This window comes from Heptranchias perlo, chromosome 1 (genome assembly GCF_035084215.1).
Source record: "Heptranchias perlo isolate sHepPer1 chromosome 1, sHepPer1.hap1, whole genome shotgun sequence".
Taxonomy (NCBI): Eukaryota; Metazoa; Chordata; class Chondrichthyes; order Hexanchiformes; family Hexanchidae; genus Heptranchias; species Heptranchias perlo.
In genome coordinates, this window is record NC_090325.1 from 65,870,889 (window position 1) to 65,888,140 (window position 17,252).

Consider the following 17,252-nt stretch of genomic DNA (forward strand, 5'->3'; position numbering starts at 1 on the left):
TAGAATTACGTAAGCAGAAATTTTCAGGGAACTCTTTGACAAAACAATCAAAATGTTTACATGCAGCAACTTTCTCATTGGTTTTGCTTATGGTATTTTAAAAAAATCCTGGAAGCAATTTGAAATGGATGCAGCACTGTAATTAAAATGATCACCCTTAAGTATTTTAGTGAATAGTTTTTCTTAACACGTTACTACAACTGACTGCTGATAAATGGACAGAATTTATGCAGAACAGTTATATTTACTATAAAAGCTATTAACTGAAAATGATCTTTTCCAAGATTTTAATGTGTGAAGGGTTAGGTTCCTAACCTGATTGTTGTCTTTAAGTGAAATTAGATGATGGCCAATTAAGTTAGGCAATTTAGCTTGCTAACTTAAGCATGTAAACACCAAGAGGGTAATTTTAACCCGCAAGAACGGGTGGGTTGCAGGCGATTGGGCAGTGAAAATAGTAGATTTTTGAAGTGGGACCTCAACCCGGCTCCAATGTGCCCACTTCCGAGTTTGACCCAGGCGCGTTTGGATGCGCATGCGCACCAGACACTGGGACATCCTACCCCCACTTAGAGCCGGTGGGCCGATACTTAAAGGGGCAGTGTTTATCATTGCAATAGTTTAGGTACTTAATTTATTGTGTATTACAAAAGTAAAACAACTTTAATCTTATCTGTTCGGGTTTCATTGCTTCCGATTCACGTCAGGTGAAAGCAGGCGGGAAGGGCCGGATTCATGAGGTGAATGCCTTTATTGCACTGCTTGTGGGCCAGGAGCAAGAATGCTTCGTCCAGGCCCAACAAGTTCATCTGGTGTGACATGACCCCATAATTGGTCAATCCCCCCCCACCAATGCTCGATCCCCCCTGCCCCCCACCATGGTGGACCCCCACCTACCTCTGACTCTTCACCTGACCTCCGATCTCTTCTCCTGATCTCTAACCTCTTCGACCTATCTCCGACTTCTGCATCTTCGAGTAACTGCCAATCTCGTCCGGCATCAGTCTCCCCACCGATGTCCTCCCAGCATCAGCGCCCCCCCCCCCCACACCTCCACCGATATCCTCCCGGCATCAGCCCCCCCACCAAATGTCCTCCATGGTCTCCGGCAGCCAGTGGAAGGTGGGCTGTGCATGAAATTGGGGATGGGGGGTTCCAGTGAGATTGGAGGAAGAGACCAGGATTGGGGAGGCTCAAGGACTCCTTACAGAGGCCTGTGAGGAGCACTGCTGCTCCTCCTGGCTCACAGGGAGTTCTAAAAGGAGCAGATCTTTAATACTTACATCGGCCAGTCGGCGGCTCCCGCCTTGGATGTGTTGCCGAGCAGCCGATAGTGCGGGAACTCCCCCTGACGTTCAGTTAACTCTACGTCATGGTGCCGATGATGTCATCGGGCTGCGACTTTTGAATGTTAACTATGCTTCCGCTTGCCTTTGGTGTGAGCCTCGTCGATGGCCTGATTTGGGGTAGTAAAAATTTAAACGGCCAGGAAAGTGTCGGGTTGGAGATTTTAACCCCTCCCACAACCATTCCCACTGGGCGGGAAGGGTTAAAATCGAGGCCTGTGACTTTTAACAAAAATAAATGGACATTGAATGTCTGCTTTGCCATTACATAGAATGTACAGCACAGAAACAGGCCATTTGGCCCAACTGGTCTATGCCGGTGTTTATGCTGTACACGAGCCTCCTCCCACCCGTGCAGTTCATCAATGATATTGTAGAGTAATTACTATTGAGTATATGTTACAACAGATGGCAAATAGAATTCCTATGTCTGAAAGCAAAGAGTGGTCATGCTTAAGAGGTAATTGAACAAGTTGATGTGTGTGCATAACTGATTTGACATGACAGAAAGAGGCCAATGGATTCCTTACATTACATACATTATTAGCTGGGTTTAACAAGTGGCATACAGACTAAACCAGGTGATCTGATATGAATCTCCCCATTCTATCTCAGATTTTAAAATAAGAGTCTACCATAACCTCTAATGAATAAGTATCTATATGGCACACGGCCAGAAGTAATTATATTACACTGCAATGGCTCTAAAAGCATCTGGCACAATAGGGTAGACAGACATACATTGGCATTATAATTAATGCTATGTCCTATTCCTGAAATACAATAAGAGGAATGGATGAGCTCATCTTACCCGATTGGTCTACGGTGTTGGGTCTGCAGCAATTCAGTAGTTAATGGCACCTTGCCTTTAAGGTTGTAAACGGCCATTGTTTATTATACACAATAAATGGCATGTGATATGGGATTAATACCTCACCCTTAATTTATGCACCACCCAGCTATACCAACACTATGGCCCGGAATTTGCTGTAGCGGATCAATGAATGGCACCCGCCGTTAATTAGCCATGCCCTTGCCCATTTAATTTCCATGAGATTTTGTGCTACAAGTTGCTAGAAGTGCGAGATGGAAATGGCGCAGCAACCTCTACAGGCCATCTGGGATCTGAGTGAACAGGGCAAACAACTGTGTATCTCCTTAACCAATCAGATTGGAGGATTGCGAAATTAATAGCTTAAGATCTTAGAAGTAAGTGTCGTTAGAATGGGTGAATTCGATGTCAAATCAGGTACCGAAAGAAAAATAAAGAGGGGGAAAGAAAGATTGGGTTAAGAGAGCGAAAAAAGAGACAGAAAGAAAAAGTTAAAAAAAAATTAAATTTTAAATTTTTTAATTGATCCCGTTTTCACAAAGCTAATGGCGGAGCAGCGCTTCTCGGCAGCAACTTTTGGATTTCTGTGTTTAACCGCGCATCAGCTCTTGCCTGAAGTTGCTGTATGATTTGCACATAAATAATGGTGAGCGCCATTAGCCTCACTGTTATTTTGACAGCAAATTCTGGGCGAAAAGCTTATGACACAGTATTGATTACATGGAAGATGATCTATAGAACTCTAGTATTGGATTACTTTGGAATATTTCTTTTTTCTTTCAATTTTCTTTCCTCTTGTCTTGAAGGTACTCACTCCCGCTAAGCTACAATTCTTTGGGTTCCAGCAGACCTCTAGTATCTCAGCCACAAAACTGTTCTTCAAGTGTGAGCCTGGAGAGTGAGTATTGATAGGTATTCAACTGTAGGGACATTACAGATGCTTTGCACTGACCCATTAGTATCTTTGTTTCAAGGTCGCTGTCTCGCATGCAGACCTGGTAAAGCAGCACTAAGAGGAGAACATAAGAAACAGGAGTAAGAATAGGCCATACAGCCTGTCGAACATGCTCCGTCATTCAATAAGATCATGGCTGATCTTCTACCACAACTCCACTTTCCCGTCCTATCCCCATAACCCTTGATTCCCTTAGTGTCCAAGCAAAGCTGCTTGTCAATTGGTCTTTTCTGTATTGCACATCAATTAAATCTCATTACATGACAAATTATTTCCCTTGTCCCTTTTATTAGTAATGGTATCTATTTTCAGAGCAGTTTCATAATTATTGCCCAGTTTAAAGATGGCAATCTCAATCCACTGCCACATATGACATTTTATCCTAGACACCAGAGAAGTTGTAATGGGCTAGCTTATAACTTCAGTGGGCAGTTTTAGTTAATTGCTGAGGCAGTGGCAATCGCTACCTTCTCCTGATTTTCAGATATCAGAACTGCAATGATGATTAGGGGGAAAGCTGCCCTCAATACCACCTGACCTGTATTGTTTTAAATAACTCTTATGAACAGCTGGAGTGGCACATTGTGCAACTACGAAACTTTCTAGCCTGTTTTAAACAGATTGTAAGAGCTTCTACAAGCAAGTAAAAAGGAAGAGAGTAGCGAAAGTAAACATGGGTCCCTTAGAGGGTGAGACAGGAGAAATTATAATGGGGAATAAGGAAATGGCAGAGAAGTTGAACAAATATTTCTGTCTTCACAGTAGAGGACACAAAAAACATACCAGAAATAGTGAGGAACCAAGGGTATAATGAGAGTGAGGTAAAGTAATTAATATTAGTAAAGAAAAAGTGCTGGAGAAATTAATGTGACTAAAAGCCGGCCAAATCCCCTGGACCTGATGGCCTACATCCTAGGGTTCTAAAAGGAGTGGCTGCAGAAATAGTGGATGCATTGGTGTGAGCTTCTAAAATTCCCGAGATTCTAGATCAGTTCCAGTGGATTGGAAGGTAGCAAATGTAACCCCGCTATTCAAGAAAGGAGGGAGAGAGAAAACAGGGAAATACAGACCAATTAGCTTGACATCAGTAGTTGGGAAAATGCTAGAATCCATTATTAAGGAAGTGGTAACGGGGACTTAGAAAATCATAATATGATTAGGCCGAGTCAACATGGTTTTATGAAAGGGAAATTGTGTTTAACAAATCTAATAGAGTTTTTTGAGGATGTAACTAGCAGGGTAGATAAAGGGAACCAGTGGATGTAGTATATTTGGATTTTCAAAAGGCATTCGATAAGGTGCCACACAAAAGGTTGTTACACAAGATAAGGGCTCATGGGGTTGGGGTTAATATATTAGCATGGTTAGAGATTGGTTAACAGACAGAAAACAGAGAGTAGGAATAAATGGGTCATTTTCAGGTTGGCAGGCTGTAACTAGTGGAGTGCCGCAAGGATTGGTGCTTGGGTCTCAGCTATTTACAATCTATATTAAAGAGTTAGATGAGGGGACCGAGTGTAATGTATCCAAGTTTGCTGATGGTACAAAGCTAGGTGGGAAAGTAAGCTGTGAGGAGGACACAAAGAGTCTGAAAAGGGATATAGACAGGTTAAGTGAGTGGGCAAGAAGGTGGCAGATGGAGTATGATGGTGGGGAAATGAGGTTATTCACTTTGGTAGGAAGAATAGAAAAACAGAATATTTTTTAAATGGTAAGGAACTATTAAATGTTGGTGTTCAGAGAGATTTGGTGCCCTTGTACACGAAGCACAGAAAGTTAACATGCAGTTACAGCAAGCAATTAGGAAGGCAACTGGTATGTTGGCCTTTATTGCAAGGGGGTTGGAGTACAAGAGAAAGGAAGTCTTGCTGCAATTGTACAGGACTTTGGTGAGACCACACCTGGTGTACTGTGTACAGTTTTGGTCTCCTTACCTAAGGAAGGATATACTTGCCTTAGAGGCGGTGCAACAAATGTTTACTAGATTGATTCCTGGTATGCGAGGGTTTTCCTATGAGGAGAGATTGTGTAAAATGGGCCTTTAGTCTCTGGAGTTTAGAAGAATGAGAGGTGATCTCATAGAAACATATAAGATTCTGAGAGGGTTTGACAGAGTAGATGGTGAGAGGCTGTTTCCCCTGGCTGGAGAGTCTAGAACTAGCGGGCATAGTCTCAGGATAAGGGGTTGGCCATTTAGGACTGAGCTGAGGAGCAATTTCTTCACTCAGAGGATTGTGAATATTTGGAATTCTCTACCTCAGAGGGCTGTGGATGCTCAGTTGTTGAGTACATTCAAGGCTGAGATCGATAGATTTTTGGACTCTAAGGGAATCAAGGGATATGGGGATTGGGCGAGAAAGTGGAATTGAGGTCAAAGAACAGCCATGATCTTATTGAATGGCAGAGCAGGCTCGAGGTGCCTACTCCTGCTCCGATTTCTTACGTTCTTAAGTTTTTAAACATGAGTAAATAATTACATAAATGCAAAGCCTTGTGACCCTTCATTTCCTTTCTATCCCTTATTTTAAAGGCAGAACACTTGAATTTCTAGATATTTTAATTTGTACTTTGTTATCATGTTTAGAAACTAACTGTGGCAAAGGCCACAACTATTCTCTGTCAGCAGTATGCTCTACTGCCCGCTGACTTAATTCTAATACCACAATAACTCAAAACTGCCAAAAAAATTAGCAATCTCACAACCCATAAAAATCAAAAATAGAAATGTCACATTGCTGCAAGAGGAGGTGCTTTCCTGAGGTTGCGATTAAGGATGATAAGGCTTGAATTTCCTTTAAGCTTTTAAAACATAAACTTTTCTAGTCTAGCATACAAAATCTACCTTTGTCTTTTGTATATTTTTGGTGTTGAATATCATAGAAAATCATAGACAATTTACGGCACAGAAGGAGGCCATTCGGCCCATCGTGTCCGTAACAGCTGAGAAACGAGCCACCCAGCCTAATCCCACTTTCCCGCATTTGGTCCATTGCCCTGCATTCTGATTGAATTTTTCGAGGAAGTGACAAGGAGGATCGATGAGGGTAGCGTAATTGATGTAGTCTACATGGATTTTAGCAAGGCTTTTGACAAGGTCCCACATGGCAGATTGGTCAAAAAAGTAAAGACCCATGGGTTCCAAGAAAATGTGGCAAATTTGATCCAAAATTGGCTCAGTGGCAGGAAGCAAAGGGTAATGGTCGACGGGTGTTTTTGCGACTGGAAGCCAGTTTCCATTGGGGTGCTGCAGGGCTCGGTACTAGGTCTTTTGCTTTTTGTGGTATACATTAACGATTTGGACTTAAACGTAGGGGGCATGATTAAGAAATTTGTGGATGACACAAAGATAGGCCGGGTGGTTGATAGTGAGGAGGAAAGCTGTAGACTGCAGGAAGATATCAATGGACTGGTCAGATGGGCAGAAAAGTGGCAAATGGAGTTCAATCTAGAGAAGTGTGTGGTAATGCATTTGGGGAGAGTGAACAAGGCAAGGGAATACACAATAAATGGGAGGTTACTGAGAGGTGTAGAGGAAGTGAGGGACCTTGGAGTGCATGTCCACAGATCCCTGAAAGTAGCAGTACAGGTAGATAAGGTGGTTAAGAAGGCATATGGAATGCTTTCCTTTATTAGCCAAGGCATAGAATATAAAAGCGGGAATGTAATGCTGGAACTGTATAAAACATTAGTTAGGCCACAGCTTGAGTACTGCGTACAGTTCTGGTCACCACATTACAGGAAGGATGTAATTGCACTAGAGAGAGTGCAGAGGAGATTTACGAGGATTTTTTTTTATTCGTTCATGGGATGTGGGCACCGCTGGCAAGACCAGCATTTATTGCCCATCCCTAATTGCCCGGACTGGAGAATTTTAGCTATTTATGTGGCTGGCCCAGTTAAGTTTCTAGTCAATGGTGACCCCCAGGCTGTTGATGGTGGGGGATTCGGCGATGGTAATGCCGTTGAATGTCAAGGGGAGGTGGTTAGACTCTCTCTTGTTGAAGATGGTCATTGCCTGGCACTTGTCTGGCACGAATGTTACTTGCCACTTATCAGTCCAAGTCTGGATGTTGTCCAGGTCTTGCTGCATGCGGACAAGGACTGCTTCATTATCTGAAGGGTTGCGAATGGAGCTGAACACTGTGCAATCATCAGCGAACATCCCCATTTCTGACCTTATGATGGAGGGAAGGTCATTGATGAAGCTGCTGAAGATGGTTGGGCCTAGGACACTGCCCTGAGGAACTCCTGCAGCAATATCCTGGGGCTGAGATGATTGGCTTCCAACAACCACTACCATCTTCCTTTGTGCTAGGTATGACCCCACCTATTGGTGAGTTTTCCCCCTGATTCCCATTGACTTCAATTTTACGAGGGCCCCTTGGTGCTGCACTCGGTCAAATGCTGCTTTGATGTCAAGGGCAGTCACTCTCACCTCACCTCTGAAATTCAGCTCTTTTGTCCATGTTTGGACCAAGGCTGTAATGAGGTCTCGAGCCGAGTGGTCCTGGTGGAACCCAAACTGAGTATCGGTGAGCAGGTTGTTGGTGAGTAAGTGCCGCTTGATAGCACTGTCGATGACTCCTTCTATCACTTTGCTGATGATTGAGAGTAGGCTGATGTAGCGGTAATTAGCCAGATTGGATTTGTCCTGCTTTTTGTGGACAGGACAACCTGGGCAATTTTCCACATTGTCGAGTAGAAGCCAGTGTTGTAGCTGTACTGGAACAGTTTGGCTAGAGGCGCAGCTAGTTCTGGAGCACAAGTCTTCAGCGCTACAGCCGGGATGTTGTCAGGGCCCATAGCCTTTGTTGTATGCCGTGCACTCAGCCGTTTCTTGATATCATGTGGAGTGAATCAAATTGGCTGAAGACTGGCTTCTGTGATGGTGGGGATATCAGGAGGAGGCCGAGATGGATCAACCACTCGGCACTTCTGGCTGAAGATGATTGCAAACGCTTCAGCCTTGTCTTTTGCACTCATGTACTGGACTTTGCCATCTTTGAGGATGGGGATGTTTACAGAGCCTCCACCTCCCGTTAGTTGTTTAATTGTCCACCACCATTCACGACGGGATGTGGCAGGACTGCAGAGCTTTGATCTGATCCGTTGGTTGTGGAATCGCTTAGCTCTGTCTATTGCATGTTGCTTCCACTGTTTAGCATGCATCTAGTCCTGTGTTATAGTTTCACCAGGTTGGCACCTCATCTTTAGGTACGCCTGGTGCTGCTTCTGGCATGCTCTTCTACACCCCTCATTGAAGCAGGGTTGACCGCCTGGCTTGTTGGTAATGGTAGAGTGAGGAATATGCCAGGCCATGAGGTTACATATTGTGCTGGAATACAATTCTGCTGCTGCTGCTGATGGCCCACAGTGCCTTATGGATGCCCAGTTTTGAGCTGCTAGATCTGTTCTGAATCTATCCCATTTAGCATGGTGGTAGTGTCACACAACACGTTGGATGGTGTCCTTAGTGCAAAGATGGGACTTCGTCTCCACAAGGACTGTGCTGTGGTCACTCCTACCAATACTGTCATAGACAGATGCATCTGCGACAGGTAGATTGGTGAGGACGAGGTCAAGTCGGTTTTTCTCTCGTGTTGCTTCACTCACCACCTGCCACAGGCCCCGTCTGGCAGCTATGTCTTTCAGGACTCGGCCAGCTCAGTCAGTAGTGGTGCTTCCGAGCCACTCTTGGTGATGGACATTGAAGTCCCCCACCCAGAGTACATTCTGCACCCTTGCTACCCTCAGTGCTTCTTCCAAGTGTTGCTCAACATGGAGGAGGACTGATTCATCAGCTGAGGGAGGGCGGTAGGTGGTAATCAGCAGGAGGTTTCCTTGCCCATGTTTGACCTGATGCCATGAGATTTCATGGGGTCCAGAGTCAATGTTGAGGACTCCCAGGGCCACTCCCTCCTGACTGTATATCACTATACAGCCACCTCTGGTAGGTCTGTCCTGCCTACATAACAACGAGATGGAAAAGACTGTTGCCGGTTTCTATTGTCATTGCTCCATTGTTTACTCACATCTGGCGGGGTAAGCTGCATACAGTAAAAAACAGACTGACAAGATGCAGAGGGATCTAGGTAGTTTGGGAAGTTGGGCTGAGAAATCGCAAATGAACTTCAATCTCGACAAGTGCAAAGTGATGAGTCTAGAGGAGGAGAATAAACATTGAAACTGTAAGCTGAGTGAACAGATCAGATCACATGGAAGGTGGTGACTGTTTGGAGTGAATGCCCAGATAGCTGATCGATGCTGATAACATCAGGTCATTTTAGGAGGGAGCTGGTGAGAAAATCAACTGAGGATTGAGTTAGTGAACAGTGTATTCTGTTTTTGAACTCTGGGGTGGGCTGGATGGACCAATATGGTATTTTCTGTCCCTTACATTCCTATGTTCTTCCCTACTTTTTCATTAAAGTTTACGCACTAAAAATGTAGGCACTGAATTTCTGCAGGGGTTCTCCCAATCACCCGCCATAACTTAGGGGGGAGATCAGCGGAACCCCAGAGAAATAGCATGAACGGTCGTATGTGCCACTTCTCCAGAGGTTCTGCTGATCTCCTGCCAAAGTTATGGTGGGAGATCTGGAGAATTCCTGCAGAAATTAGGGGCCTAATATTGTTAATGTGATCTGGTGCAGCATTGTTAGTTCTCAAAGGTTTTTTTGAACAATGTGAGAGTGACAGGTTAAAAACAAAACAATTCTTTTTCACTCACCTCATTGTCCTGGTGATTTATCTCACACATAGTGGTTTGCTGTAGCAGCACAGCCAGTAGTCTAGAGCAAATGAAAGACAGTTTTTAACAAAGCATTACAGCAATGAGTAACTTACAAAAAGATATACGTGTTAATTAGTGGATCACAAATGCTGCATTCCTCATGGTTAATGGAAGATGGGTTAACTTACATCTTCTTTATTTAGATACATAGGAGAATGGTGGAATTACCCACCTCCACTTCTTTCCTATTTTTCTTCCCCTTACACTAATTAATGTCAGAATTACCTCCCATTTAAACAAGTACACTGTTTGCACTGGGTTTTCCTCTGCCATATCCGCTTACCATTGCATCCCTGTCCTCAAATCCGGCAATAGAAATCTTCACTTCTGCCCCAGTACAGATTTTGACCGCCTGCCCCCCGGTATGTCCCCTCACAGCGAGGGGGCTGGGAATGGGAACCCGGCCAATTTCCCTATCTTCCCGCTGCAGTACCACCATCCCACTGGCAAGACTAGAACAAAGATTATAGTACCTGCTCAAGTAGTGAGAGGAAGATTGCCAGAGCACCAAAGAAGGGAGAGGACATGTTTTTTGCCACCGTTCCTCCTCTTCTGTCCTCTCTTTGTATGCAGCAGCAATATTGTCTTAACAAAAGACACTGCAGCGTCAACTGCATTTTCTGGTTCAGTTGTGGGAGGATGCCTCTTCTGAGTGGTTTTGCTGGCAAGAGCCTGCCCTGCATATCTAATTGGCCATAGTGGCAATACTGTGCCAGAGGAAAATCCAGCCCTTTATGTCTATTTAAGTTTCCTCTTGAAATTCATATTTTTGTGAAATTACAGTATAAACTCAACAGCCAGGTATGGTTAATCAGGGGAGAGTTACTCAGACCAGATTTAGGAAAAAGGCTTCCACCTCTTTTATTTGATATTTTGAGTCAGGCAATTGAATTGCAGCTTCATTACTGTCCATGGATCTCCTCTGATAGGTCTTATGGTCACCAACAGGCTGTGCACTCAGCTCTGTACACTGCCGCAGTGTGGTTTTTCTATACCTCTCCTGTCCACATCTTCCCCAGCCATGTGGGAAGGCCCAACAGTGTTTTTCTATTGTTTCCGCCGCTCTTCACTGCAGTTGCGGCGGAACGATCAGGACAACCCCTGCAGAAATTCTCCCCCTTTGTGTTTAACTCTGCTCTGAGGATTCCTAATCCTTCAAAAATAGATTTAACATTAACAAAAAGTGAGTAAAAGACCATATTTTGCTTGTTATGATCTTTAATACTGAACATGTGCGGCATTTTGCAGCTGCACAGTCCAATCAACAGTGAATATCCTACAGCAGGTCAGATCCGGCAAAATGTGCTTGATGAAGAGGAAGATTTAGATAGTATAACTGCAACCAAGATAGAAGTGAATAGTACACAGGATTTATTTTTGATATACTGTATCAGAAAGCAAGGGTGTAACATCCATTGGCAGGAACCCAGAGGAAATATCTTAGGAGTCAACTAATTTGTTTATTTGCTTTTTGGCCAATTGATGCTTTTTTTGCGCAATGAAAGATCGGTTGACCTTGTGAGGAGATCCCTCTAGCAGTGACATGCATGAAGTAGTGCAGGAGCAACCAGGTGGAAGAATCACAGATGGCAAGATATAGTAAAATCAATTAATTTTATTCAGTTGTGCACTAGTATTAGTGCTTAGTGTGCTTCCCTGGTGCGTTTGTCTCTTGTTTCTTGTGAACTTCTCCATGCAGTTGTGCATTACCCTATTCTTAAATACTTCCTTAATTGACGATCACCTGGATGGCTACATAGCCAACCATCGAGCTTTAGGGGATACAGCAGGCCAGATACCTGTATCTGTGACTGAAACTGATGCATTGGCATTAGTGCCAAAGTTCTCCTTTGTTGGAGCCACTGTGGGCTTAAAGGCAGCTCCTCGTACCAGGCTATGTGATAGCACACAGTTGCCACTGACATGTGTGCCATCTGGCCGAGCCTGTGCTACACCACAAATACCACTGCTGGAGGACATCTCACAAATCCACCAATCTGAGTACAGAACAATGGACATGTATGATGCCTCAGAATCTTTTCCTCATGGTTGCTTTCAACCATTCTCCAAGCAAGATGAAGCCAACCATTAGTATATTTTGGAGTTTGGAGTCTATCAGCAATGGAACATTCATGAGAAATACTCTTTCTGTGCCTATGGCCTGTGTAACTGCGATCTTTTCTGCAGGTATCTCTGCTGTTGGCACATGTTCTATGGCAGAGTGAAGTGCAGAAAAACAGTGGTTCATGACATCACTTGCTGGAGTTGGTAGTAAATATCTGGCTGTTGGAGTGCACTGCCTTATCCAGGTCACTTTCTAATATAGTGTGAAAGAAGGCAAGTGTCCTCTCAATATGGTTCTGGTGCTGTACTAGCCCCCACTGGAAAGCAGCCCATATTTCAGAATGAGCACTCAGTAAGCTGGGCTTCCACCATGATGGACCCTCCTCAGCCGCCGTCACTGCTATCCATTGTAAACTGCTCTTGTACTTCCTCTTTACCATCACTAGCTACTTCTTCCATAGTGTTCATATCCATGTGGTGCCTGCTTCAAGTGGGAGCGGTTATAGGATGACTGGGATTCTCCTTGGTCTGTGAAGAAAGCAAATTATATATTATGAGTAATGCCACTCTGATCTCAGTGCTGCATTGCCGCTACTTGCACTGCTTTGCACTTGTGCACAATCCCTGGGTATAGACATGGTGATGTAACAAAAGAAAGACTTGCATTTACATGACACCTTATCATGTCTCTGAGAAATATCTCAAAGCGCTGCAAACAAATTACTTTTGAAATGCTGTTCTATAGGCAAATGCAGCAGCCAATGTATGCACTAATTAACTGTTTTTTTGGTTGTATTAGTTGAGGGATGAGGGTTGGCCAGAACCCTGGAAGGGTTCCTCAAATTGTGCGATGGGATCTTTAGGGAGGTGGAATCTCGAATTAACATCTCCATGCAAGGATGGCACCTTTGACAATACAGTACTTCTTCATTACAGCACTGAACAAATCGCAGACTATCTGAATAATATTGTACATAACATATATTCTATGCTGTCTTTACCTATAAGAGTGAGCTACTTTATCTTCAAGGGATCATTGCCTGTTCTATGTTTTGACTTCCAATCATATGCAAGTTTAGCCTTTAAACACAAGAATAGTAAGAATTGAGATGGGGTGATAAGGCCCATGGAAATTATTTCATGCAGTACATTCTCTGTAATCATTGCATGGGTAATGTAATCTGTGTAAAACTGCAATTTTCATTATGATAACTACACATACTAACATTTCTCTGTCAGTACTGTGTTTTTTTGCATGTAGGACAACCACTTTTTATCGTGCCTTACCATTGTGCTCTTCTTTAAGTCAAGCAATGTCTTCTGCTCCTTCTGCCAGGTTCTGCGGGGCACTGACACAGTATTTACTTTTCCATAACATACTGCCATGCTTGTTGCCTCCTTTGCATATTTGGGGGTTGTCCTATCCCGTCAAACCTTTGCTTATGTTTCTCCATAACAAAATTTACTATAGTGTCTAGCACCTGGTCAACAAAATAGGTTTTTCTCAACTTTCTTTGAGCCATATTCCTCCAAAATTGCATACTGCATAGCTGGATTAATGAACTTTTCAACATCTGTGATGAGTATACACCCGAACAATAACTTGTCTTTTCTTTCTACAGATGCTGACTGATCTGCTGTGTATCTCCATGAATTTTCTGCTTTTTTTCAACACCTCTAATGGTTACGTGGCTGGTTATTTGCTTGAACTGTGTTAAAGGATCATTATTGTAATTATTGCAGGTATGTTGTGACTTGCTGCTATTTTTTTGTTGTTGCTAACAAAATCAAGTGCTCAGAAATCACACGTTTCAGAGCTGTGTGCTATAAGCTGTGAGCTGTGGGTTGTAAATTACTAGGAAAAGTTAGCATTTCACATATATTTTTGAACAGGGCAAAATATGGACCCAAGTGTTCAAGAGCAACTTTTCAAAAAAGAAAATAAAGATACAATATATTCATTTAATAAATAAAGTAACTAGCATACAACTTGTTAAATATAATTTAATATCTCCTCCTATGAACTGACTCTGGCAGCTTTTGCTATGCTCCCTGGGAGACTGCATTTAATTTTGGTTGTCATGACCTAATGTTATGCACATTTTCAAGATTGTAAAGTATAAATTGGGCTTATGTCTGAAGTTCATTATGACTATTAATTCTAATGTAGAATTCTAATATAGAATTAATAATAGCAAAATGGATTGACAGTTGGCTACAAAACTTAAAACAAAGAGTAAGAGGTAAGGAAGTTTCTAGAGCTGGTAGAATGCCGGAAGTGGTGTCTTGCAGGGATCCGTGCTGGGATCACTGTTGTTCACCATATACATAAATGGTTTGGACTCATAAATTGGAGATGTGGGCCAGGATTTTCACTCGGAGCTGGGAAGGGGGTCGAATCGTGGACGGGAAACCGGGAGGTATGGGTTTCCCGGACGTCTTACGATTTTGACGTAAGGATAACTTTTATTTTTTTTTATTGGTTTCCCGTCCGGCAGGCTGGCCTGATAGACAGGCTGGCCTCAGTCGGACGGGAGCAGAGCCAGGAAGAGGACATGAAAAGTTAAGTGTTCAGGTAAGTCTTAGATTATATGGATGCGGGGGCATGGGTGGGCTTGGGGGCATCAGTGGACATGGGGGCAAGGGGGAGGGTCAGTCATCGGGATGGGGGTGTCAGTCATCGGAGGTTAATCACTGGGGAGTCAGTCATGGGGGGGGGGGGGATTAAGTCATCAGGGGAGGGGGAGGGGGTCATTGGGGGGGGGATCGGGTGTCAGTCACAAAGGTGGGGGGGTGGGTTGTGATCAAGGGTCATCGTGGGGATCCACGATCGTTGTGGGGGGGGGTTTGCGATCTTTGTGGGGGTGGCTGCAGGTAGGCTTATTGGGCCTGGGGGAAGCACTCCTGCTCCTGGAAGGCAGAAAGGCACTTACCTGCAGTTTTGGGCCTTCTCGCCTCCTCTCATGTGAAGTGAAGGAGAAGGCCCGGGAATCCCGTCCCCCAGGGGTTGAAATCACAAAACCTTTCAAAACCGGAAATGGGTGGGTTGGAGGCTGATTGGGGACTGGTCTGAAATCGCTGCAATCTTCAAAGCCCCCCCACCCCCAACCCACTTGTTTTTCCCCATTAAAATCCTGCCCATGGCGTTTAAATTTGCAGATGATACCAAATTGTGGAGTGGGTATAGCTAATAATGTGGAGGACTGCACCAAAATACAGGAAGATATAAACAGGCTTGCAGAGTAGGCAGATAAATGGCAAATGAAATTGAAAATAGTGAAGTGTGAGGTGATTCATTTTGGTAAGAGGAATAAGAAGACCAATCATTCCTTGGAAGGTAAGAAACTAAATGGGGTAGAGGAACAGAGAGATCTGGAAATACAGAAACATAAATCGTTAAAAGCAGCAACACAAGTCGATGAGGCCGTAAAGAGTGAAAACAAATAACTGGGGTTAATTTCTAAAGGAATAGAATACAAAAGCAGGGAGGTAATGTTAAAGTTATTTAGAATATTCTTTAGACCACACGGGCACTAAGCACTGTTATGGTCTCCAGTCTGCAAAAGTATTGAAGTGGGAGGATGCTTGTGTCGAGTATAAACACCGATATAGACTGCTGTAAATTTTATGTAGACCTGATTTAAACCAAATTATCACCTACAAAGTTGAAACTGGACCTAGAAGATGGTGATATTACACAATAACAAAACAAATGTTAAATAAACAAAATTTAAAAGAAAGTACTTACTGTGTTTTATATTTTGGCAACATGCCAAAAATAGTATGTGCATGTCCGTTTTACCTCATACTGTTATTTTTCCTTTTATTAATGGAACTAGCAACTCATGCAATTTTACTTTTGAGTCAAGCTCAGGGTTCTTTCAGGAAAGTAAAATGTATTTCCCCTTTCCCATCCAGTTTTCAAATGTTACTTTGAGAAAGAAAGTGTGAAGGTGTGGGGAAGATTGGGCTGAAAAATAATACCTCCACTAGGGAATATGTAAAAATTGTCTAAAAATCTTCTATCTTATGAAATACTCCCCATTGTATTGTCAATTTTCCTCGTTATGGAGACCAATCATTTTGTGTCTCCTTCAGCTACAGGACCATCATTGAGCAGCTCCACAGAGAATGCGACAAATCAGTATCACAGTTGGTCCTGAATGCTGATTGGGAGGTTCCTGAGTCAACAAAGATTGGTATTAAGGGCAATACCCTGTTTCCTAGTACAGTACTTCCTTACCAGCATTCAAGGCTGGCCCAGGAGCTGATGTGCAGGATTTCCTATGAAGCAGCTGGATGATGGGTCTTGTTGTTTGGTGGCTGGCATCTGGTGGCTCCTCAGAAATTGACTCCCATGATGTCCGGCCATCTCCCACGATCACATCCCTTATTCACCTACTTGCATCGGCTGGGCTTTATGCTGGAGCCGCCGGATTTTTGTCCTCCAATCAGGGGTATGGAAATAAAGCCCAACCATGAAAATTGGCCAGGTGGCAGACCGATGCCATTGCGTGGGCAGCAGGGCTGCACTGCCCACCTTCCGCCCGATAGAATCAGTCTCTCAAAACTTGCCCCTTTATAAATGCAAGTAGTTGTTTTGGGAGATTATATTTGTATAATGCATTTATGCAAACATCAATACACGTTCATAGAACTGTCACTGGATGTCCTTCTGATTTCCATGAAAATTCTATTGTGAAAAGAAAATATTCAGATTGGAGGAACATTTTAATTATTTTTGTGCTGAACGTTCGCTGAACACAACATTCATGCAGAAATCCTACCACAAAATGTCACTATAAATGCAGCCACTTCAAAATCCAGTTAATTAAAACAAATAATTAATCAAATGATTTCTTCCAACAGAAAAAAATAAGCGTTAGCAAATTATTATTATTGTTAGTTTGCTCAGTTGTGATCATTTGCGTCAGATGGTGAGGCTGCTAACTGGATCCATCTGCTGCTGTGTGTGATTAGCTGATACAGATAAACGGTAAATATTTAACTTTGCCTTTTCAGTGGAAAAAAAGGTTACAACACCCATTTTGTAATATCCCAAACAAATCTTCAGCAGTGTACTCTGAAGGCTACTTATGTTGCATCTGCATTGCGGGGCTTCCAGAAATAGCATTGGCACTGCAAATGAGGTGGCACTGCTGCTGCAAGAGTCTGTGCCAACCACCAAAATATATGTTGAGGTCATTACATTTATGGCAGCCTAAAAAGTCTGCAACCCTTCCGGTGCACTCCTGTTGCAAC

At 43.3% G+C, this 17,252-nt stretch overlaps 1 protein-coding gene and 1 pseudogene across 1 annotated transcript in view; one reads left to right on the forward strand and one right to left on the reverse strand.

Moving 5' to 3' along the window:
• Positions 1 to 17,252, forward strand: part of LOC137322916 (putative nuclease HARBI1 pseudogene) — a 201,874-nt pseudogene that overhangs the window by 132,073 nt on the left and 52,549 nt on the right.
• Positions 1 to 17,252, reverse strand: part of ankrd55 (ankyrin repeat domain 55) — a 57,550-nt gene that overhangs the window by 24,498 nt on the left and 15,800 nt on the right. Inside the window, exon 9 of the mRNA XM_068001657.1 lies at positions 9,864 to 9,924. Within this exon, the coding sequence (XP_067857758.1) occupies positions 9,864 to 9,924 (61 nt within the window). The remainder of the gene's footprint in view (positions 1 to 9,863; positions 9,925 to 17,252) is intronic.